We start from the raw sequence: 24,350 nt of genomic DNA, 5'->3' as shown, positions 1-24,350 counted from the left end.
ACTAAAGGTAAATTTTTAGAAGCCCTTCACCTTGTCACTTTCTTGATTACCTGTGACACAGCACTGTCATCTTGGGCAGCCAATAAGTCTCTAATAGGAATAAAGCCTGGAGTAGACCATAGCAGCAAGCAGGCTTAGCCGAGGTAATTAGGAATTAACCTTTTCTAATACCTTGAGTAGACGTTTGCACACCCTGTAGCAGAGCAAAAAGAACCTCTGCATGCTAAGGGCTATGGGGAATACTTTGATTTTAAACTAAATGTTATCTTACTATATTTAACATGCATTCCCAAGGATATGGTGCTTTCTTCAAGTCTGACAAGGTAGGAGCTTCTCATTTTTCTATTTTAAGGAAAACAGCAGGGTAAATGAACAGATTGGGTTCAACTGAGAGAAGAAATGCGGTCACAATTTCTACCATTGTTTAAGTGGCCATTTGCTTGGGTCAAAGGTCTTTTGCAGAGCAGGATGCTAAAAAGGCTCATTCTGCCTTTAAGAGTTGCCTGGGTTTTTCTCCCAAGTGGTAGTTATCTCCTCCAGTATGTCTTCTGACACTTGAACTTTAAATCATCCTAAGTAGTTTAAATCTGAACTATTTTAATACAGTAACAATTTTGTATACGTAGAATATGTTATATAAGCAAAGACATTCTCTATCTTTCTTCTATTTAAAAGAAGAGAGGGATTATTTTTCATATATTCAAAATGAACAATGAAAGTAAATTTTTAGCCATCTGAAACATGCTTGAGGAAGAAATATGGAGGTGCATACATAGCTTTTGATATGTACTTGTTAAAAGCTTTATCAGACTTCAGGTTTCTTTAGTACTCATTAAACTTGTAGAAGAAAACATTGCTGATACACAGAACAGTAAAAGAAATAGATGAATGAAAAATGGCTGATGCTGTAAGCAAGATGCAAGGCAAAGATTTGAGATTAACTAATTCTAATTGGTATTTTTGTTGCACTATCATGATTATCTCTTCCTTCCTCCTTGACATGAAGCCAAGGGATAGATTTCTGAAAATCTGCAGTTCATCTCACTTTACCAACCACACTGGAATATAATATGGTCATGCTTATTTTGAGATGAACACATCACAGAAAATCAAACTAGATCAATACAGTAGCTTTCCTTGTATCTGTATTGATTATGTGGCTGCTGAAATGGAGCTTGGCAGTGGGCTTAGTGACCAGCTGGGCCTTTAGTGGCTCTGATGGGAAACTGCCGACACCTCATGGTTATTGAGATGAGAGCTTGAGAGTTCTGCAGGACTGAATCAGTGCACAGCAGCCAGCAAGCACTAGCAAATATGGGTGTAACAACTCCCTATTTATCAGCCAAACCAAAGAGAGCTTGATGGCAACAATAAAACCTCGGTCTGTCGTGGTTACATCTGGTTTAGTTTGTGAGGACTCACTCTTTTGCTGGGTATTCATGCAACCACATGTGTCATAAACACACAACTTAGACATTCTCTTTGCAGCCCTACCTACCTGTTTCAAGGGTGGCAATGGGAAATTCTTCAAAGTGCCTTTCTACTTGAAACTTCTTGTTAATTTTGCTGCAGAAATCTTGCTTGATAGAGTTTTCTGCTAGTAATACCAATCTGAGTGATAACAGCATGTGCCTTCACGCTTTCCTCAGACTGCACAAGTTTGGAAATGAAAAGTTCAGAAGTTGAGAGCAAACATAATTCTTCCAAGGATCCATCTTGCAAGGACATCTTGGATAAAATGTGGGTTAACCTAAGGAAGTAAGAGTCACACATTGTCAGGATAAGTGTCTGCAAATGGAGTCAACCAAAGATACAGTCATCAGAAGTAATTGCATACGTATGTGTTCAGAGCTACAAATGGTTGCTTTCAGTCTTGTTCCCATTTCAAGCCAGACAGACTTCCATCACAACTAGTTTTAAACCTTTTGCATTAAGCTGAGGCCAAATTTTCATCTTAAAAATACTAATGGTTCAAGATACCATATCACTGTGTTTCTTCCTTGTTCAGTTTGGGACTTTCTTCATTCATGGTTACAACTATGTGTGTCCTGAAAAAAATAGGCTTTTGGTGTTAAGTTTCCTGAGTCTTGTTAGGGAATAATAATCCTGTTAATGGATGCAAAAATATTTCTGCATTGAATGTGTTTTCTTTTCAATACTAATATTTTTAACAGAATCTTGTGGGAGTAGGGGATAGTGAGAAGGTAATATACACTTACTTTCCTGGTGAATTTGATTAAAACCAAAAACCTTAACAAGCACATGGTGGTACTGATTTTTTTTTTTCTTTTCTTTTTTTTTTTTTTTTTTTTTTTATGATCCCAGAAAGCTAAGGCATGGATCCTGTTGAGCTAGTTACTGTACAAACACAGAACAAAGAATTGATTAATGTCTGCACATGCAAAGAGCTAAATGGAATAATTTGACTGGATTTACATCACAGGTATACAACCGTGTGATAATCATATTATTTTGTCCTTTTGGTTGATTCCTATTGTATCTGCTAATTTCATACTAAACAAATGTCAAAATTCTGATTAAAATGTGTGTATGCTGAGAATTACACAATTGCAGTGAAACAATATAACAAGTTTTCTAATTTAACAATAGGCCCAGTCCTGCAGATCCTGGAAAAGCCTAGTTCATATTAAATTCATTAAAGGTGGAATTCAGCCTACTGCTGAGGGCCAGCATAAAGCCAGTCTATGCTTAACTCCCATGTAAGTCCTAAAATATGCACCACTTTTGTTTCTGAACTACACTAAATTTTATGTGGAGAATTCAACACCTGTAATGTATGCAGGAATGGGCCCAGAAATCTGTAGATTGCTAAGGAAAAAAAGCAACATGTTGTATTGCACAGCACAAAACATACTGCTTCTTGTTGAACTGAAATGTCTTCTGGTAGTCAAGAATTTTTCTTTATCTTCTGTCAAATTAGTCTTGGACTTTATTCATTATTTATGAACTTGTTGCAAGACATTATCTACTCATTTCTTGAAGGCTTAATTTCATTGCAATTCTGTTGTTCTGTAGCACATGAAGATGAAATTTCTTGAGGACACGGGGAAAGCTTCTTTGCATAGACTAATAAGCAGGAATATATTGACTGGATATATGCATATGTACATTTGCAAACACTAAGTGGATATGTTAATTTTAAGTTTTGCACTTTTATCTCTGTTGAGCCGGGAGCTCTTTAAAAGACGAGTATCAAAATAGACCAACTTGGTAAGTTAGGCACCAGTAGTATGACGGTGACAGAGAGACAGGCAGCTACTCTCCCATGCAGGGACCTTGCTGTTCTGGTGCTTCTGCAGTGGTGACTGTCCAGAGGTTTGCACAGTCTGGTTTTGGTGCCACTTATCCTATGCTTTCAGTAAAGCAGTATCTTCAGTGTCAGCTCAGACTCTTGGTTATTCAGGTACAACTGTTAGCCATGTTATCTGGAGACATTGGACTGTGATTGTTTCCATAAGTAGAAAACTAACGACATGTGAGGAAACACTGCCAAAACATTTTTTTATTCCTGTGTTAATTCCCCCAGATCCCCTCTTTCAGTCAAATGGTGATATTTTGATGAAAAATCAAAATAGATATCCCAGAATACATTTTAATTAATAAAGGTGAAGGAGAGAAAGAAGTGTACAAAAGGATTGTGAGAAACCTGGACAAAGACAGTAGAATGGAAGTAGCTCCTGAAGATGTGGACTGGTAAAATAATTTTCTAGGGAAGAAGTGTGATGTATGCACCAGAAAGGAACTTCCTATGAGGAAGAAGATGCCCCCAAATGTACCTTATTCCCTGGATGGAGATTGACAAGTGCCATTACTGTTACAGATTGGGCAAGCAGTAGTTTGACGGTACTTAGCAGGGAACAAACGCCCATTTTGTACTGTGGCTTTCTGGTGATTGCTGTGCAAAAGGACACGGCAGGATAGAAGTAGGCTACTACATTTGTAGTTAGGCAGAGTTACCAGCTGCTGTATTCATGGGCAGAGAAACACAGTGGTTCTGCTGTTCCTTCTCGGAGCTGCCACAGCTTAGAGCTTCCTGTTGCTTGCAGTCTGAATGGAATATTTCTCTGCCAGCCAAAGGAAGGCTGTCCCGGTGCCTGCAAGGCATCTTTGTGCTGATGTGCAGAATTTCTTCTGGAAGCTGTCTGCACTGCTTTGCTCAGACAAAACGTTGACTGCCCAAATGTGTATTAGTAGAGTCTGTAAGAGCCTTTTACTATAACAGTGCTCTACTGACTTGAATGTATATTTTTTTCATCAGTCACACAATATAGTTTAAAAACCTGTTTAAAGAGCTTTTCCTTTCTGAAGTTACCTTAAGGTCAGTGGTGCAGCAGTAAGTGTGCTAAACATTCAGGTAGCTGCAGCCTAGGTGGTCTCTTCCAGCACATAAGCATTTTACACTCTTGAGTTTTTCCCAGCTTAGTGGGTAAACATATAGTCTTAGCTGACCGCAGAAAGATTAGTTTCCTTCAGTGGGTTTAATCTATGACTGACTAATCTTGATGTGATCCTATTACCGCAAGGTCAGGTGGGATTGTAGGTTTTGATTGTCTCACTTTGCTCATTTGACTGTAGTAGGTGTGTTTTGGAGCAGTTTTTGATTTTATTGATGCCTCTGAGACTTTATAGTCGGGAGAGAGAGAGGGCTAACTTAAGTGATCTCAACTACAAAAATGTTAGATTGATGATGAAAAAGGAAAAAAGAGAATTCCTTGCCCCATTAGGTACCCCTTTATCAATGTCACTTATTGAAATTTAGGAAGTAGCAAAGAAAATCCACTGTCATCCGTCTTATCTGTGGAGATCAGTGTGACGTGAGTTGGTCAGTTGGAATGTATTACTGTGATAAATGTTCCTAGCAGAAATGGAGATCCTGTAACTGAAGGAGCTGGTCAAGGTGGGAATTCTCTGTATAATTGCTTCTGGACAGAGACCTGGGTGATTGGTCTGCCACAGCTAACTTTCGTTTGCCTCTCACAGTAAGAGGGCATGGCAGGCTGGGGGCTGTTAGGTCTAGTTGTTGCCACTAGAGTAGCAATCTGTAGCTGCCCAGAACCTTTTTGTTTCTACGATTAACTTGGGACATCTCACCATTGAGCGTAAACTGGAGCTAATGTTATAATCAGCAGATAAAAGGGATGAGGTGCTCCTGACAGTCTGTGAGTGAGAGTGCGTGGTGTTGCCTTGCTCTAGTATGAGCATTACAGCAACTCCTGTTGGCAATTCCCAGGAAATCAATACAAATGTTATGGGTTTGCCTTATTCTTATTATGCACATATGGTCAGCAAAAGGCACAGTTGCATTTTTATCTAGTGCTTGGTAGGCAGATGAGAGAAATGACATTTTCTCCTAATTGGCTTCTTAAAATCTCCCTCAGTTTAATTAGGTTTCACTACTTTGATACGTATTTCTCTTCTTAACAAATACTTATCAACAGAAGGTAAAATGCTACAACCAGAAAACATCCAGCATAACGCTAAAACCCACTGGAATCTCACAGGACTCGGTGAGTTAAGCAACGAGAATAAATAGGAACCAGCAATACACTGAGATGGTGTTAAGCTCTGCTAGACAAGACCATACAGGAGATGCTGATTCATTGCTCGCTGATGTGTGCTAGGTTATGGATCTGTGTTTCCCGACTGCATCATTTGTGATAAGTAAATTTAACTGAAATAAAAAGACCTTTAAAGGCTAAAGTTACAATGCAGAGAAGACAGATTGACACTATTAGATTTCTGTTGCTCTTCATTTATTTTTCTTACTTCTGCTGATGTGTGAACTCTGAAATTAGATGTTTGGTTCGTGTAGCCAACTCTTTTAAATAAACACCCTTGAAAATTCAAGCAGAGGTTTCCCTTTCTTTCTTTTTTGCAAGTTTCATTAAAGTTGGCAGAGTACTTTGAATATCTCATAAATTTTTTAAATTCATGACTGTGAAGAACTGCGACCTTGTCAATACAGTTGAGAAAGTTCTTGTGAAGACGTAGGGATTGCTTGCTCAAGCACTTTGTGGACAGTAGTCACACCTGAATCTGTCCAAGGACTCCAGATGATTTTACAAATATCAGGGAATTAAGAGTCTTTGCATAGGTTTATATGATTGCTTCTTTTGTTCACATAAAGAAACCAAATTATTAAAGGTATGGGGTGATTGCACATGGTCCCAGAGGAAATCAGGGCCAGGAAGAGACGATCTGCTTCTCGGTTCCTCACCTTGCTTCTGAACCTGTTTACTTTTATCTTGCAGCTAACTCATACTTCATGTTGCCTTGTTCTTCTTGCATCAAAATGTATTGCATATGCCTATTTCTAGGTCTTCTCTAGGTTAGAGTTGCCATTATTACTAACTGGTCAAAATTTATTTTATGTATGTATTTTATTTATTTTTCTCATTTGAAAAGCAGTTTTCAGAATCAGAGCCAACATGGTTATGTACAATAACAGTACATTATGGTTTAGGAAAGGTCGCTGGCCAATTAAATTCCTTTCCTTACAGAGAGGTTTTTAAACCTCTCCTGGACAATTAATTGAGAATGAAGATGGATATTTCAGCATATTTGACCTTTCCCACATGGTAATATAATGTAAACCGAATGAAATAGTAGACATTTTAATGCTTATATTTCTAAAGGAAGGACAACCAAAACGGTATTAGAAAGTGCTATTTTCCCGTCAAGAAAATATGTGGTGCAGGATACCCACCAGATGGAGCTGGTGACACTTAAAAAAAAAAAAAAAAGCGTTACTTGTGAGGGAGAACCGAGTTCCCAAATGATGGAGGTAAGAGGTATTTACCACTGAAGGTACCAAATGGATGCGGTGCTAGTAACTATGTATTTGGAATTTCACATTGGAATTCAGTGCTATGAATAAGAGAACTGGTACATTAACATTAATGAAGCATCTAATGGAAGTCTGTCCTTCCTTTTTAGAACTGATAGCAACTCAGTTATCTCCTAACAAGAAGCAGTTGCTTCCTCTGTCTTGGGAATGGTGGAGCACAGTAGGAAGCCTTGTTTCATTATTTAGTATGTTGAATAAGAGCAGGGTTCCAGCTGCTCAGACCTTCTTTGTTTACCCAAGCAGGGAGCGGGCTTTTGTCACCAGTTGTAGGTGTTGCGTTGTGGTGGGAAGCAGAAATAAGGTACTTGCAGAGTTACAGGCTCATTCTTTCAGCTCCCAGATCAGTGGGGCTTTGTGGGCTTCAGTGCTCACTTGTATTTAAATTACTGATTTTGTTTATGATTTCATTCTTCAGCTCTCTCTTTTTCTTCACTACCCTTCCACATCCTCTGTTGTTAGCTAAGTATCTCTTTCTAAGTATCTCTAAGTATTTCTTTCAGCCTTTATTTTAGTTGGCTGGTACATATGGAAATATTCTAGATTTATTTAACTAGCTTTCTCTGAGACCACAGTATTGCGTTGTAGAAAGCAGTGAACTGAATGCTGAAATGATGACAATTTTTTGCTTAGCTGAAATTAGAAAGAAAACTCTTATTACTGTCATGAGATCCTATCCTCATTGAAATCTATGTCAAAGCCCCTTTGCTTTTAAGATTGTGAGGCTGAAGCTGATTGTATACAGTATACATTAAAGCACCTGGCATGAATCACATTTTCAGTGGGAGGTCACCACCGGTGGCAATGGTTCTACTTCTGAAAACAGTCTGTCTTGCATTTTGGATCTAGGGTCACCCTGCTTACACCCACAAGGCCCCCAGCGTATTTCCAGTCTGCCCAACACAATGGACCCTTGGTGCTCCCCTCTAGTTCCAGTTTGTTAATGCAACAGGGCTAGCATTCCATTTTTATTACAGAGCAAAAATAACCGTGTTAATGTACAGACAGTTTCACCCATGTTTTAGGCAGAAGAGGAAAACATTTCAAACTATATTTAACAGGAAATATTTAAAGGCATTTTATTTACCACATTTAATTGCTTGACTATAAACAGAGTGTTTAGAAAAATAATGAAAATATAGGGAAAATGAAGAAAAATCATGAGCTGATTTTTCAGGCAAACTGATCATAGTGGTCATCCAGGGGTGAATACTCTGTTAGTACTTTTTAACGTTTGTCAGTCTAGACTAATAGGTATTTTAATTAACTACAAGGAAGTGCTTTGTCACATACACAAGCCTGAGTCCAGTGAGAAGTCCTTGCTCAGGGCTGGTGATGCACAGAAAATGGAGAGGCTTGCAGCAAAGCTGGTCTGGTCTGGAAGATAATCACATGGAGTACAGTATAATCATTTTTGTCATTAGTTTGTTGTTTTGCTACAACTGTGAGGACAGGAAAGAGTTCCGTTTTTCTAGTTGTCTAAAAGGAAAGTTACTTATAGGTAAGAGAAAGTTTCTTCCTAAAAGGAAAGGTGTGCTGAGACTGAATGAACATCATTGTAATTAATTTGTTGTTATTATCCTTAAAGTAGATTTGTAATCCTAGAATGTTTTTAAAGACTCAGCTTTGTATCCAGAGTAATAGGACAATATGACTGAGCTGCTGCCACACTGACATTGTTCCATACCAGTTACCGAGGATCTTCAGCTCTGCATGGGCCTGTACGTTCTGAACTGCTGGACTGAATTCAGGTTTTTGAATTCTGTTCCAAGCTTCTTCTCTTTAATTCTTTCCATATAACTAAAGGCAAGGGGACTAGAAATTCATCTGGTCCAAGGATGACAGGCTACCTGTGCTCCTTTCAAAGTAACTGGGCAGATATAGGTCCTGAATTAATCAATTCCAAGGCTAAATTCTACACGTAGGAGAGGAAGGAGGGTTTTATCCTGTTACAGCAATTCAGTTATTTCCAATTGTAATTCATGCTATATAATTCTGCACGTTAGGTTGCTATCCGAGATCTAGTGATGTTTCTCATCTGTTTCCACCAGTATCTATTATGGACAACTTAATATTGTGTCAAATTGGGCTTTGAAGACAAAATAAAAAGCAAATTGCTTTGCTTCTTACACTGAATGAGAGCCCATGAACTTGTTTTTCACCTAGATGAGTTTTTAACCCACTACTTATGCCTTTGGCTGGATAAATATTGATCATAAGTACATATTTTTGGTCCACAGAAGTGCCTTCCATATTTTTTGAAACCTTTTTTTTAAAAAAGATTTCTGTTTTCCTCACAACACTAGATCTCAATAGTTTTACTGAAAATGTTGCTTTTATAGAAACTTAAGTTTTGCATTCTTATTTCTTCTGCACAGTAATAACCAAGAATTGCATCATAGATCTGTGGTTTTTAATGGAAGATGGTTAATCAGTTTCACCAGTGCTACTGCATTCTTAGGTTCATGAGAAACTAACAGGGCCTGGGTTTCATTCTACTAATACTTGCATTAGCTCAGCTTTCCAATGGCTGCCCCGTAACTTACACAAATGTATTCAAATTAGGATCTTTCTCCATTTCTTATTTCAATATGGAAATGCTTATTTATGTAGCTGATTGGAGAACTGATGAGTGAAAGAGGTTTCAGTCAAAAAGTACTGGTTTATCAAAACTGAAATACTTCACAATAACTGTGTTTTAATAAACTTGAAATTCTTTAGAAAGTTTGCTGTAGGAAAAGGAACAAAAAGGCAGAACTGTTTTAAAGCACAGCTGCTTTTCTGAGATAGGGACGACTTAGCCCAGTTTCCTGGTCTGAATTGACTGAGGTTGCATGGTACATTCTGAAGACAGCAGTTTATGGAAAGATACCAATATTCCTTATGCACATTACTTGGAACCTTGGTACCAGTTTAGTAGCTAAGTGCACAAGCTGGTAGAGCCAAGTGTTGCAGGGAGCAAAGTTCTTGCCCCTGGCTTGGTACTATTCTGTAGCTATTCATATGAAAGTGGAAGCAATGAATAGACCTGGAGAAATCATTTAAAATTATCTTTCCCTCTGCTTTTGCCTACGAAAGAATTTGCAGCTCTACAGTGCATTCAATCTTTGGCTCATTAGTGGAGCTGAAATTTCATAAAATTTCATAAAATCCCAAAGCAACATAACATTGCCATTCTAAACAGTAAAACCAGGAGTGAAACATCACAGCCAGTGCTTTAGGCTTTGCACAGGTAAAACAGATTTATCCCAAGTGAAGGCCTGAAATATCTGTAGTAACTTAGTATTTAAATTCAGTATTCAAACTGAACTGCTGCATTACTTCTAAAGTGCTTTGCTTATTATGTTTTTGTGTCCCTAAAGCAGTTATGAAGTTTAATCTGCATGCAATATTTTTTATTATAATTACCTTCGTAGTTCCATTTTTAGAATTCAGCTTTTACCTCTCCCTGTTTTAAAGAAGCAGAAGTCAACACATTGATTTTCTTCTGTTTTCTTTGTTTGGAAGATCTAACTATTTGCATAATCCTAGGATGAGACAAGGAAGTGATTTGTCAGAGTGCCTCCAAGCTGTTTCTAAATGTGCCCCCAGCTTTTTCAGCTTGGTTGGAAATTGAATATGTGATGGAGTAGTGAAGGGATCCACTGTCCTTTTTTCAGCTCTGCCTCTTTGAGAACAGCAGTAAGATGTCAGTAGCTCTCTAATTATATTAGTAGGCAATTTGCATGTGAAATAAATTACTGTACATGGGGTTGTGGCATACAATGTGCCATCGAGTCCTGAATTTCCAAGAATACCCATTAATGATGTTCTAGGTCCTCACAAATGCCCACTGAGATTAATTTAGATAGTCTTACATGCTGGATAAGGGCTTTTATCTGCTTCAGTGTTTGAAAAGTCATTTGAGGCAACAAGAATCTGAATTGAAGAAATGTGGCAGCTCCCGTTTGCTATTATAGGAGCTGATGCTTGTTCAGCATTTTTCAGAATTAGGTCAGAAACTGTCTGAGCTTGAGCAATCAAAATTAGCGAGTTTCTTATCAATATTTGAACCTTTAACCAATTATACTGTTCCTTATCTGTGAAATGATGTGAAATGATGAGTTGGATTTCTGTTAGTTATATGGGTAATACTTATAGGGGGAAAAGAGAGCTCAAGCAGAAAATTAGATTGATGTGTAAAGTATGGGTGTGTTATCCTTTTCCATGGAAGGCATTATCCAATGCCTGCCTGACATGTGGTGCATATCCACTACTACCAGTACATGTGTAATTAAAGGATAAGGAAATGTGCAGTCCATCCAAGCTGGGAGCTGTGACTGTTTTTCTTTTGGTAATCAACACTGCCATCAGTGGTACGTGGGGGCGGGGGGGGAACTAAAACCCCAACAACAACAAAAAGGTGATGTGTCACACCTGGAGGTCCTTCTTATTTTTTCAATCACACAGATGTAAACAAGTAATTCAGCTGTCCCTTGCCTCAGCCGCTCCATCCTTTGTTAGAGTTGACAATGCTTTCTTGCTTCCCAAGGATATTGAATTTAGGTTTTTAATGTTCAATTCTATTCAATCTTAAGATGGAAAGTGATATAGCAATAGCTATTAAGTTCTAGGCAATGCAATCTAATCATAATACTGCTGTATATGGGGCAGGAACAGATGAATGCACATAGTGTTTTGTGCTGTTCTCAGCCATCGTTTTCTTGTATTGCTATTTCTTCCTTCCCAGGCAGTTTCAAACCAGGAAAGGAAACCAGGTAACTAATTTAGTTTTATTAATCAGATATGAAGTCACTGCTAGTAGTAACTAGAGCTTCTTGTGGTGTTGTTTGAAAGCATATGAATGTCAAAGGTGCAGTGATGAACAAATTTGCCTGTAAAAATGCTCTCCTGACACCATTTCTGTGATATAAGGTATTCTCTTCCACTTCCAGTGTACCACACCTACTCACTTTAGGTGGAAGGTGATTGTGCTCTAAATTGCTGTGTGTCACAGTGTGCTTCGAAACCCACTGAAAACTAGCTCTCTGCTTGTATGAGCAGCCTCTAATGTACTTTGGAGGCTACCTAGGGAGAAGAAGCCACAGAGCTGTAAGAGAGCAGCTCATGGTGTTCTATGATCAAATTAAGCTCATCCAACCACAGGCTGCTCTACTGTTAGTACTACTGGTTGTGTAGCCACATGGAAAATTGTTAAACAGCTGACAGCTAGCCCTGTCTATGCAAGAAGTCTTCACTGGCTCAGCCTGCAGTTATATGGAGTTCTGCCTGTTGTAAACCAGTTCTTTGATGTCTCTAAGGATGCTGTGTTAAGATTGCAAGATCTAAGACACCACCCCATCACAAATTCAGACTCCAAGTTATCCTGCTGTGCTTCAATTCAATGCAGTAATTTTAAACTGCAGAGATGAACCCTTTTTTTTTTCACTTTTAATTTTCAGTGTGAATGTGTCTGTAGGTGTAATGATGGGGGCTGATACAGTGTAACACTTCAGTGTCCTGGAAAATGGGATAGAATGCACCTGTAGGAAACTGGCAGTCATACTAAGGAGGGATATGTGTGGCTGTGTGTGTTTCTCCACCAAGCTTGAGGAATGGACCAACGCTAACTTAAAATTTTACTAAGGCCTACATGTTAGTGGGACCTGGAATCCCAGTGAACAGCAAATTGAAGATGAGTGAGCAGTGTGCCCTCGTGGTGATGAAGGCTCTGTATTGTGCTGTAGTAGGAAGAGGGGAATGTTTGTTTCCTATGTTTGGCATCCAGATTGCATCTGGAATACTGTCTTCATTTCGGGAGCCTGTTATCACAGGAGAGGGATTGAAAAATGTCTCAGTGGGGGGCCATCAGGATGATTATGGTATGGAAGCACCTGGTATAAGGATAGACTAGAAGAGCTGGGTTTGTCCAGCCTGGAGAGGAGAGGGCTGAGGAGGAATTTACTTGCAGTTTTCCACAAAGTAGAGGAGTGTTACAGAGAAGATGGAGCCAGATTCTTCACAGAGGTGGAGGAGGAAGAAACAATGGCTCTAAGTTGCAGCAAGGGAAATTCCAGAGGGACATATGGAAAAAATACTTTACAGTGGGCAACAGTTGATTAGTGGAGCAGGCTGGCCAGAGGACTGGAAACACCGTCCTTGGAGGTTTTCAGCATTCAGCTGGACAAAGCCCTGAACCACTTGATCCAGCTTCTCAGTTGGCTCTCCCTTGAACAGGAGAGATCAGACTGGGTGAGCTTCAAAAGCCGTTCCAACTTCATTTCTTCTGTGATTCTAGGGATGTAGGGAAGCTGAGTCTGTCCCCAAGGGTGAGGTGACAAAAAGATCTGGTGGGTCTCTGCAGGTTCTACTCCCTAGGCAGGTTATGGAAATAAGATTACTGGCACGCATTTTGTTGTTTATATGAGCAGTACACATTATTTCTAATATGTGAAGGTGGTAACACAGGCACCAATTTACAGGCCTACTGACACAGAAGTTATTCTTTATTTTTTTTTCTTCTGTCCACATGTCTCATGATCTGCTTAATTTTATTTTAAACCTGCTATTTTTCTTGCAAGAGAATGAGAGAGGGAACAGACAGTGGCTAAATAACACAGACCCTTGGAATGGATAAACAGACAATGCTGAATAAAAGTACCACAAAGTGGCCTACAGTCTTCCTTTGAGTTTAAGTGTAGAACTGACTAAATGAAACTTCTAAAGATATCACCTGCCAGTTACGTGCTGTGTGAGTTTTGCTGTGGAAATTGTTACATTTTTAATCCCAAATATGCTTTTGCCTAGGTTCCTACAGCATCGCTTTGAGGATATGTAGTTTACAGAAAAAGAAGTCAGCTTTCTTTGCCCAGCAGACAGCAGTCCCCAGTAGCCTGCAGCGTGCTTATTCTCATGGTAGGTAATCAGCACTGAACAAAATTCTGTGCTTCATTTCAGGGGTGGAAACTAAAGAATCAAGAACTGTTGGAGCACGTAATGGCTAAGACCTTTAACTGAGATAAAACAATAATGTACTGCAGTGTATAACTGAAGTGTGAACTGTCAAAGGGAATCGAAGACACGGTGCTTCCACTATCAGTTCTGTTGTGCACAGGAAGTTTTAAGGAGAGTTCTGTAAAAATGGTGTAAAATTCTCCAAATGCTCCTCATTATTTAAGTTACAGCTACTCAGACCTAAGAAAGATGTCAATTTCTGTATTGCAAAATTATAAAGCTTTTTTTTTGCAAATAAGAAATACACTTTGCCTGGAAAATTACCATACTGCCAAGGAAGACCATCATGATTTCATGATGCGTTCAAGCTCCTTCAGAACTTGAAAATGTAACTTCTGTATTTTTTCCTCTTGTGTTTAGGGACATGGAACTTTGGAATTTTTTGTTTGACTGGTTTGATTTCTGTTCCTCTTCATAACTCTTTAAACCTACCCATCATTTATGTCTTATTCATGTTAACAGTAAGGCCAGAAATTACAGTCCTGAATATAATGTGTAAAAACAGAGCTTTAATCTGTGCCTTATGTCATTAACTTTTTGAAGATAGTTGTAATTTATGAAGAAAACAAAGATAAAGTTATTTGGAGGCTGAATGGCACTACTTGTAATGGAGTTTGTGATAAAACAAGTAATTCAATGTTTGTGTAATTTTTGATCCCCCAGTGTCTGTCTGATCTTCTGGACCTCAATGCCTTTCCCTCTAGTTTGGTACCAAGTTACTGTACCCCACTGTGGAGCACTGTCACTACCCGTTCTGCATTTATGTCGATGAATGCTGTATTTATTGCCATTAGGTTCTCCCTTCCTTTCTTCCTTCCTTCCTTCCTCCATCCCTTCCTATCTGTTTTTAAGTTTTACAAATATAAAAGTACTTGTAGCACAAATGGCAAAGAACTCAAGAAGAAGGAAAAATTTAAAACGTAATTCTTTAGTTCTTTGTAAAGAGAGGGAAGAAAGCTATAAAAATCTTATGGGAAGAAACTTCAAAATGTGTTGTAGTGGAGTGATTTGTTTGTTTTGGCTAATAATGAGACCTAGCAGTTGTTCCACAGCTTTCTATTAATGATATCAAATTAATATATTAATTCTGTGATCTGCATGATTCGTGACCACTGCATCTGAATGTGTAGATGGGGGAGGTCGAGAAGACTGGAAAATGTTCACTGTGAGGAAATGAGAAAAGGCAAGTGCAATGCTGTTACTGGACCACTGAGAAGCCAGTAACAGTAGTAGTTTACAAATGTTTAAACATTTTTGGTTTTATAGTTTGAAGTATGCAACAGTCCAGAATGAGGAGCATTTCTACTTACAGTTTTGGTTTCATGTTGCTCCTTCAAAAGTAAATCTACTGCTGCAAAACTGTCTGATTTGGAAGGCAAAGCACTTTGTTAGTAGTCAGGAAACTTAGTGCTCCTTTCCTTTACCTTGACTATAAAATGCTGTGCAGTTTCATTCTGCTCCAGCTCATTTCAGATAGGCCCTCTGTTATCTGCTTTGGAGGTTATTGCACACACCGGTGAGATAATAGTCTGATCTCCTGCAGCTTTTTATATGTACAGTAAGAGAAAAACAGTTTGGAAGAGCCTGGGTTTTTTCAAGTTAAAAATACATTAAATAACTGAAATGGCTCTCTGAAGCTAGCCAACTTGTAGAGAATACATTAATGGATTAACAGGATTAAATCCTTTTGAAGAGTAATTTTGACATTTCCATTTGCTTTCAGTTTGGGAGAGTAGCAGGTTTATCCTATCAGTAACAGAGTAATGGGGAGGTTCTGAAGAGTTGAAAGACTTCAAAATGATAATATTTTGCAGCACCATAGTGATTTCAGACAATCCTGGCCTATGGTCATGTCCTTATGCAGGATAATTCCTGTTGAAGTGGAAGATGGATTTGCTTGTGCAAACATTTGTCTAGATGTTTTGGTAGCAAGCACAACATAACTAATTGTGACTATCTTGGAATAAGCCTTTTTGGAAAAGCATTTGTGCAGCACCGAGCACAATATCAGCAGCTCCTGTTAGCTTAATTAATGAATACTGTTAATGGAATGTAGGTTTTTTTTCAGTTTAAATTTTCTTGTATCAGAAATGTGCAAGGACAGTGACGTGGTTTTTTTTACAAAAAATATTCTTTTAAGACATCCCAGTAAAAAAAAGAAAAAGTGCTTTTAGTTTTTGGCTTATACTCCATTGTCTGTCAAAGAAATTCACGTTTAGTTTGTACCTTAAATGCAAAATGAAGGAAGGCCTAATCCTACATGCCTTTTACATATAAATCTTTATACAGGTATAAGTCTATCATATCCCAGTCTGTCCATGTAAATGAAGTTCATTGGATTATACACAACTGCTTTCTGTATTTAGCTTGACTACCAAAGTGAGTGGAAACGTTTCAGCTGACATGGTGGACCAAAGCTTTAAATCGATATTTTTTTTTTAAACTGGCATCAGACATCTGTGATGTGATATCATAAAATAGCTCTGACCATGAACAGTAAGAGCAATTTAATCTGTTTTAGATTTTCTATAGGCTGAGAAAACTACAGCTATCTTTAACGAAAATACTAACTTTTTAAAAAAAAACATTGTGATAAGGCATTTGAACCATGGACCTTTCTGTGACTGCAGATGTTAAATTTCCATGGTGTGGTATCTGTAGGGTATACAGGTACTTAACATCTTACACTTTTGTGTACTTTGAAATGGGTGCACACCACTCTTCCCAGGGAGCAGGCTGACAGGGACCTTGAAGGTGATACTGGAAATGGAGTGTGCCTGCACTCCACTTGCTCTTTTCTGGGGACGTGTGGTCTTTGGTTTTTCATAATCCGTTTGCCCAATTTGATGTTATTGCAAAATACGGAGAGTGACGGACAAATGTGTCCTTGCATGTCATGGATTGTTCAGTTTCAGAATCAGTTTAAGGGTCTTTGACCTCCATGCTGTGTCACATACTCATTCATTGTCAACCGTATTCTGTTGCAAGAGCTTACTACCCCTTCTTCCCCCAGTGCTTTAAACCAGATGGTTACACAGATCTGATTTAGACCACGTAAACTATTGAATCAGCTCAAATGGTGAAGTAGAAAACTCCAAAGTGAGACAGGAACCTTAGGTAACAATGTTTGTTTAAAAGGTTTCCTAATGTGAGACTGCACTCCTAAAACCACAAGTTCTTCTAGAAAATCAGTTAAACTTGTGCTTCTAAATCACAGAGCTGTTGAAATTGCCAGTGTGGTGCACGTCGCTGTTCCCTCAGTATTGTGGAAGTAGCCCATGAAGTGTTATATAAACACAGTGGGGACGAGAACAGCGGCAGAATGTAGTTGTCTAGTTTTTCAACTACTAACATATTCAGCAGCTTCTGTTGCATTGATTGCTGGAAGGCTTTCATCTGGCTCTTGGATGTGACCATCTCCTGGACACTGATGACTTGTGAAAAGCCACTGTGGTCCTTAAAGTGTACCAAAAACGGTTACAGGGAGCTCAGACAAAAGTCTTAGAATCACAGATCCAAAACGATCAGGTTAATTCCTTATTGACATTCTCCATTGCATCTTGGAGAACAGACTGTATTCTGAATTTCTGCTTTGTGAAAAGCATGTCCCCATTTTTGTCCTTTACCAAAATACCATTAGTCACCACTTCTGAGTAAGGCAGCCCAACATCACTTCGGCCCAGAGCTGTGCTGTTGTAACGCAATGCCTCTGTGAGGTGAAGTCACAGTGACTAGAATGCACCTCTTTTTCATTCATTGCATTCAGCTGCATGTTGTAGCTGAGGAAGAGGAACTGTGCAAAGGAGCCTTGAATGCTTTTGTTGTTGTTCTTCCTTGACGGCATTCATGCTGGATTTGTTTAAACTACAATATAAAACAAAAATGTTCAGCATATGCTAATATCTGAATGTCTTTCAGCTTTGTTCATTATTATCAAATAAGGTGCTAGATCAGGAGGACGTATTCTCAGCTCATTAAATCTCGGTGTTGAGAGAAGTGACTGCTGTAATAGCTACCACCATTTGAGAATATGTCCTAGAATGCAGCAATGACTTTTATAGATGAAAAAGGCAGGGTTGAGCAACTTCAAGTTCTGGTATAAATAGAAGGAATTTGTTTTGTTTCAAAGGTCACGACAGTTTAAATTCACAACAGGGTGGGTTTTGACCCAGATATTTTGTCTTCTGCAGCTAACTCAATGATACGGTACAAGAGACCAGGAAGTAACTGCAGTGTTTTGCTGCTAACTGACCAGATATAATGGAGAGAGCCTTTTGGAGAGCAGGCATACATGGAATTTGTGAGGCATTACTTTGTCAAGCAGCTTGTGTGATCGCAACTACCTTTGAGATTTCTCTGTGCATGCTCTATCAGCTTACTGCCCTTGCCCGATTTTTATATTCCATTTGCCAGGTTCTACCTCAGCCTTGTTCACTTAAGCCAAGCCATGTCTTAAAACAAGTTTGATGAATGGTTTGAAAAGAAGACCTCTTTTGTGACCCTTTAGTGCCCATGCCCTCCTTTCTACATTCTGTTAACCTGATCCCACAAACTGTTTGCACTAATATAATAGAGGTGATTCTCCCGCGGCACATGGAAATTTTACTCTCCTGTTTCCCAACACAACTTTAAGTATGTCATAAATTGTCAGCTACTCATCCTTGCCAGCCTGGGAAATTTCATTTTCTTGATTATAGCTGTGCTGACCAGAACAACGGAATTGGTGCATCTCCATCTATCAGCCCCTTCCACTTCTCTTCTGTTTTGTTTTAGGTTTTCAGCATGATTTTCGGTGCCTCCGCTAACCAGCTGCAAGCAGGCACCCACCCCATCTTTATTGAGGGACAAAGGGATGAACGTAAAAAAAGTAAATAAGTAAATTTTTTAAAAAATATGACTGTATTACTAAATCCTGTGAATCAGTGGTGTTTCTGACTTACTTTACAATTGCAAATCAGCAGTCCCTGTGTAAATTTCTGAAATGTGTCTCTGTATTTCTTTGTGCTTCTTGTCTATCTTTTCTAAACAGGCTCTCTAACAGATTCCTGGCTCACATCTGAGAAGGCAAATCTTCTGGAGCCAACTAGATGTTTCCTAATCAATAATAATTTTGTTGTTCTTTTAAAGCACCTTGTCTTTTCCGCATTTCTTGTGTATTCTCTCCTAACTGCCTCCTTTTGCTTTCACTCTGCGTATTTAGGCAGACTAGTACAAAATAGATGAATTGAGATATTATCTTCATTAATTCTTATTAATACACACCACACCTTATTTGCCCCAACCCATGTTCCCTAATTACTTAGATTCTAAGTCATGATCTTATGAGTTATTTGCTTTTAAAACCTGGTCCCTCTCATCCTGAGACGTGCTGTAGACACACTCGCTACCAGCAGTTATCCTTCAGAATTCCACCAGGCCTCTAACCCATAGGCTGCTGAGGACCATCTGCTCTTTTCATGTGCCTTTCTACTGATACCAAAATAATTTCCATCTGACTGCTCTGTGCTTTGCACAAATAAAAACCTTTTGGGCTGCTGTTTCTAAAGTAGATTTACCTTCAATCACCATTTATTAAATCTCTGTCCATTAAAAACCATAGCTTGCAGAAGCTGTGTGCATTAAGCCTGATTACAGAGTCAGTAGAGAAGAGGGAGGAGGACAGCAGTTTGTATCAGTGTATTACCTTGTTTTTCTACTTGTCTAGCTGGCTGGTAACATTTGTGACAGGTTGCATATCAGAACCGGAGTCTCATTGTTTGGCTTTTTGTTTTAGGCATCTGTGTCTCTCTTTATTTAAGCTGTAACTTAATGATTTTTGGCTTCAGGAAGAAAACTGCTCAGACTACATGACTAAAATCAGAGTTTTCTTTGGTGCTGGGGTACTGGGTCCCTTATGGAGGGTAAGGGCCAGGGGACAAAGAAAGGAAAAGGAGGAAAGTTCACAGGTTCCTTACAGAGGATGAGTGGCTCATTCAAACGCACTTCATTTAAGGGCTCGGCATCTGGATCGCAAAAGGTAAGTCTAAAATTACCCAAATAGTACAATCTGAGGGAAACAGCTGGAGACAGTGCCCCTTTTATTCTTGCTGCTTTTTTTTTTTCTCTGGGTTTTTTTTTTTTTTTTTTCCTTTTAATAGCTGGTACCATTATAAATGAGAACAAGTATTTTTCCCTCTGTGCTCTTTTAAAGTCTCAGGAGTATCAGTCACATTCATTGCACTGGTTCTGGCAATGAATCTTATCCCTCTTATGGGAGTTCTTTCACCAGCGCACTGTCTTAAGGATCTTTGGGTTAAGTATCACCAAACAGGGCTAGCTTGTAATTATTCCGGTCTGTAGTCAAAATCATATTTTGATGATTATTGTTATGTAGTGTTCATGCCAAATTTAGATGCAATCAATGAGAAGACTGAGAGGACGTATGAAGCGTTTTGGTGTGGGTCACTGAACATTTATAGCAGACAGATTCTACAAGAAATACAGTTTGTGTTTAGATTGTGTACTTTGCAGTATATAAATGAAAAAAGGGGAGAAAGAAGAAATGAGGTGATTGCTTTATAATGCATCAGCTCACTCTGTTGTCATATGCTTGCATGTTGTAAATGAATATTAAGAATTTGTTTCTTAATTCAGTTTTCAGCTGCAAAGGGAATTTAAATACATCTTTTGTCCAAGGATTGATAGATTCATTTGGAACAAATATAGACTAACTTCAACTCAGGATTACTTAGATTCCAGCTCAACTGACCATTTTTGAACTGACTCCATTCAAATAATGAAGAATAGGTTTTGCCTTCCAACCCCTCCAGCCCTCTTCTAATTTCTGCTTATCGTCAGAATCTAATTAAAGGGGGGAAAGGAAGTCTGAAGGAACATAACTGAGAGAAAAATGTCTGGCGATATCTTGGGGGAAATTAGTCATTCACACACAGGCAGCTAAGCATGTATTAAAATGTTTCCTTCTTAAAAAGATTGTTCTGTGTGATGTGAAATACTGGTCATGGTCATCTGTGAATGCAAGAAAAAATATATCTATGTTTGGGGGACTTCTTTGGTGGAGATTGATGGTCATTGACCATCACCAGGTGAATTGCAAGCACTATCTAGGGATAAAGTCATTTACAGCAGTGTTTTTTGTGTACTAACTGGGGATGCTGGCCCTTTTTTCTGCTACGTTGTCAAGTTGCATGTAATGCCCATATTACAGGCCCTATTGTAGCCATTGAGTGCTAGGTGAAAAATAATTAATACTTCAGCTATAATGTCATTGTCCCCAGGGCCAAGCCTAAACACTTAAAACCAGAAGGATCTAAACTGTTTGCGGTTGTCTTGGTTTAACCCCAGCTGGAAACTAAGTACCATGCAGCCACCTTCTCATTCCCCTTCAGTGGGATAGGGAGGAGAATTGGGAGAAAGGTGAAACTCATGGGTTGAGATAAGAACAATGTAATAATTGAAATATATAATAACAACAGCTGTAATGAAAAGGAGAGAGAGGGAGAGAGAAATAAAATCAAAAAGGAAAAAAAACCCCAAGTGATGCACAGTGCAGTTGCTCACCCTGCACTGACCGATGCCCAGCCGGTCCCCCAGCAGCGATTGGCAGCCCCCAGCCAGCCCCCCCAGTTTATATACTGAGGTGACGTTCTATGGTATGGAACAGCCCTTTGGCCAGTTCGGGTCAGCTGCCCTGGCTGTGCCCCCTCCCAGTGTCTTGTACCCCTCCAGCCCTCTCACTGGCAGGGTCTGAGAAGCTGAAATGTCCTTGACTTCGTATAAACATTACCTAGCAATGACTAAAACCATCAGTGTGTTACCAACATTGCTGCCATACTAAACCCAAAACACAGCCTTGTACCAGCTACTGAAAAGAAAATAACTCTATCCCAGCCAAAACCAGGACAGCAGTGGGTTCAGTTTTTTCTTCTCTGATAGATATAAAGCAAAATGGCATATTGAAATGTCAGCTAATACTTAGAAGCAGTGTCACTTTGTGTAACTTTTCCTGTTACTTGCCCAGTTGCTTCTCAGGTGCCTCATGACTGTGTCCCAATAGCGTGAAAACCAGACTGTCCTCCAAGACGCTTACCTATATTGCTTGCTTTGTCAACTAAATGACTTTTCAAAGATAAGCAGTAGGTTCACAGGCTAGTAGTATTAACTTTAATTATTGAATAATAAACAATGATAAAGGAAATGAGTGAGAAGGATTTCCCATTTAAAATTTTGTTTTATATATCTAGGCTTACCTAAAGGTGAGAAATATGAATAGTAAATCCATAATGCAGGCATAGTGCCCCAGGTGCAGCCGGCTTTTTTTTCTTCTTCTTTTTTTTAATGCCCCCAAGCCTATCTTGATGCTGCAAAGTGTGCAGAATTTTACTTCCTGAATGGAATAGGGTAAAATACCCAGATAAAAATAGTTTAATCTTATCCCACTAATCCCATAGGAAAGACTAGTGAAGTGAAGGTACAATGAACACAGTACAGATTTTCTTTTTTTGTTACAAGGTTTGACTTCTAATTATTAAAAAAAAAAAAAAAGTCTTTTAAAAGCTGTAAGTTCCCTTCATGGCTTGTTTGTTTTAGTCTTCCTAATTCTTTTGGTGTTTATTTGCCTTAATGTTCATTCTGGGAACAAAAACTTTACCTTTTGTGAGAAAAATATTATTTCTAGGTTTGATTAAAAAGATAGATTTTTAGGCTTATGTAGTAGGCAGGGAGTGTTACTTATGCTGAGAAATTATGTTAATTGGCTCTTTGAGGTTAATAGCACACTGTCAGCGTTAAGGCAAATGGAAGTAGTCATCTCTGGACATCTCAAGGCAGGAAATTCAGGCACTGTTGTGCTTGAGAATACTGTGTATCGAATGTGAACTGTTGCTAATGATACAGCTGAAAACAGGGATTGAAACTAGTCTTGAATGGTGTGTGTTTTTAGGGGAGCAGTGCTTTGGGGTACAGCTGGAAAACCTAGGCAGAAAATGGTTAAAGCCATGTGATATAGCAGAGCATAGAGATTTATAATGAAAATTTCACCTACCACTCTAATAATCTTTTTCGCTTTCACCACTCTCACGTTCCTTTTTCTGAGGAGTGTGTAACAGTATGCAGTCCCGGACCATGATTTTTACTGCAGTAGCGCTGAATAGCAAGAGTAACTAAAATGGCCAAGTATCTCTACTCTGCTTAGCTTTCCTGTGTATTGCCCTGATTTTGACAGCAGTGCTCTAAAGGAAGATGACATTTTACTTCTTGAGCAATTTTACAAAAACACCTGTTGCTACCCGCTCTGCAATTAAAGGCATTATTCTTTACCTCAACAGAGAATGCTGTAAATGAAATGTGAAACCCAGTGTTTTAGAAAAGGAGTATGCTTGTGTGTGTGCACGCTTATGTCTGTTTTCGTTTTGTTTCTTGTAAACATCTCAGTTTATTAAAAAAGGAAGCAGCTTATCTGGATGTACATCACTGGTCTGTCATTCCCACTAATGGGAATTACTTCAAATTACTTCTGTAGTACTAAACAGCACTTTCATGTCTGCTTACTATCTCCATTGGCCTGATCTAAATGCCTTTAAGATGTACCTACTATGACTCATTTTCTGTTCCTCTAAAAAACATTTTATTGAAACAGCTTTTCTCTACATGTTTTTTCTGTTTGCCTACAATTATTCCATGCTTGTAAATTCTCTGCAATTATCTGTATAAGGATATACTCAGTACAAATCTTTCAGATGCCTAGATATAAGCTTTTATAGAGATACTAATATGTATTTCAGATTGCTTTATTGCTCACATCACTGTCTTCTTCCTGGCTATCAAACATGGTGCAAGAAATAACTGGAAAGTCTAAAAAGAATTTATTTTTTAGAATATTACAAAAATGTTTTAAAGATTATTTTATCTAAATACATTAGACAAATTCGAAAATCTCGGCAGCTCTACTATAGAAAGTATAATGGATCTTTTTTATAAAAAAAAAAATTAAGGTAGTACAGTATTACCCAGTGATTCATTAGAAAAGCTTTCATGGATTACAAAGGTGGAAAGATTAATAGATCTTCAGGCTAAGGCAAATAAGCTGTTGTGTGTTTTGTAAATGACCAGACAAAGCAGGGAAAAGACATGAAAGGATGAATACATTCTCTTAGACCAGACTTGATCTTTTATACAGAAAAACAATTTTGTCTCCCCTTTAAGTCACTCTTTTGATCTGTCTTACCATTTGTTAATGAAGCTTGAAAATTAGTATAAAATCCCTCAAAGTTAGTTGCAGTTGTTAATTGTAAATTGTATGCTTTGTGTGCTTGCTTGCGGTAATATTAAACTTTGAGCAGGAAAAAAAAAAATTAATGCGATGAATTTACTTTCTGCTCCTAAACTATTTGTCAAGAGCTGTGATTTCCTTCAAATTACCTTACCTTTCAATGGTTTGTAAAAGATTAGCTCATGGATTTATTTAGAAGTTATCTGGTTAATATTACAGCTA

General features: G+C 38.5%; 1 protein-coding gene across 10 annotated transcripts in view; it reads left to right on the top strand.

The window, feature by feature from the left end:
- The first annotated feature begins 208 nt into the window (after positions 1 to 208).
- The window catches only part of TRPM1 (transient receptor potential cation channel subfamily M member 1), a 109,417-nt gene continuing 85,275 nt past the window's right edge, over positions 209 to 24,350 (top strand). For 8 of the 10 annotated variants that reach the window (XM_055716186.1, XM_055716180.1, XM_055716181.1 and 5 more), the window contains exon 1: positions 19,514 to 19,874. In XM_055716186.1, the coding sequence (XP_055572161.1) occupies positions 19,752 to 19,874 (123 nt within the window). In that variant the 5' untranslated portion in view covers positions 19,514 to 19,751. Of the gene's footprint in view, positions 324 to 2,325; positions 2,444 to 13,651; positions 13,760 to 19,513; positions 19,875 to 24,350 lie in introns of those variants that run through there. The other 2 variants (XM_055716182.1, XM_055716183.1) reach the window with 2 other exon arrangements.

This window comes from Falco cherrug, chromosome 7 (genome assembly GCF_023634085.1).
Source record: "Falco cherrug isolate bFalChe1 chromosome 7, bFalChe1.pri, whole genome shotgun sequence".
Lineage (NCBI taxonomy): Eukaryota > Metazoa > Chordata > Aves > Falconiformes > Falconidae > Falco > Falco cherrug.
Note: the sequence above shows the minus strand (reverse complement) of the source record. Positions and strands in the feature narration are given on the sequence as shown.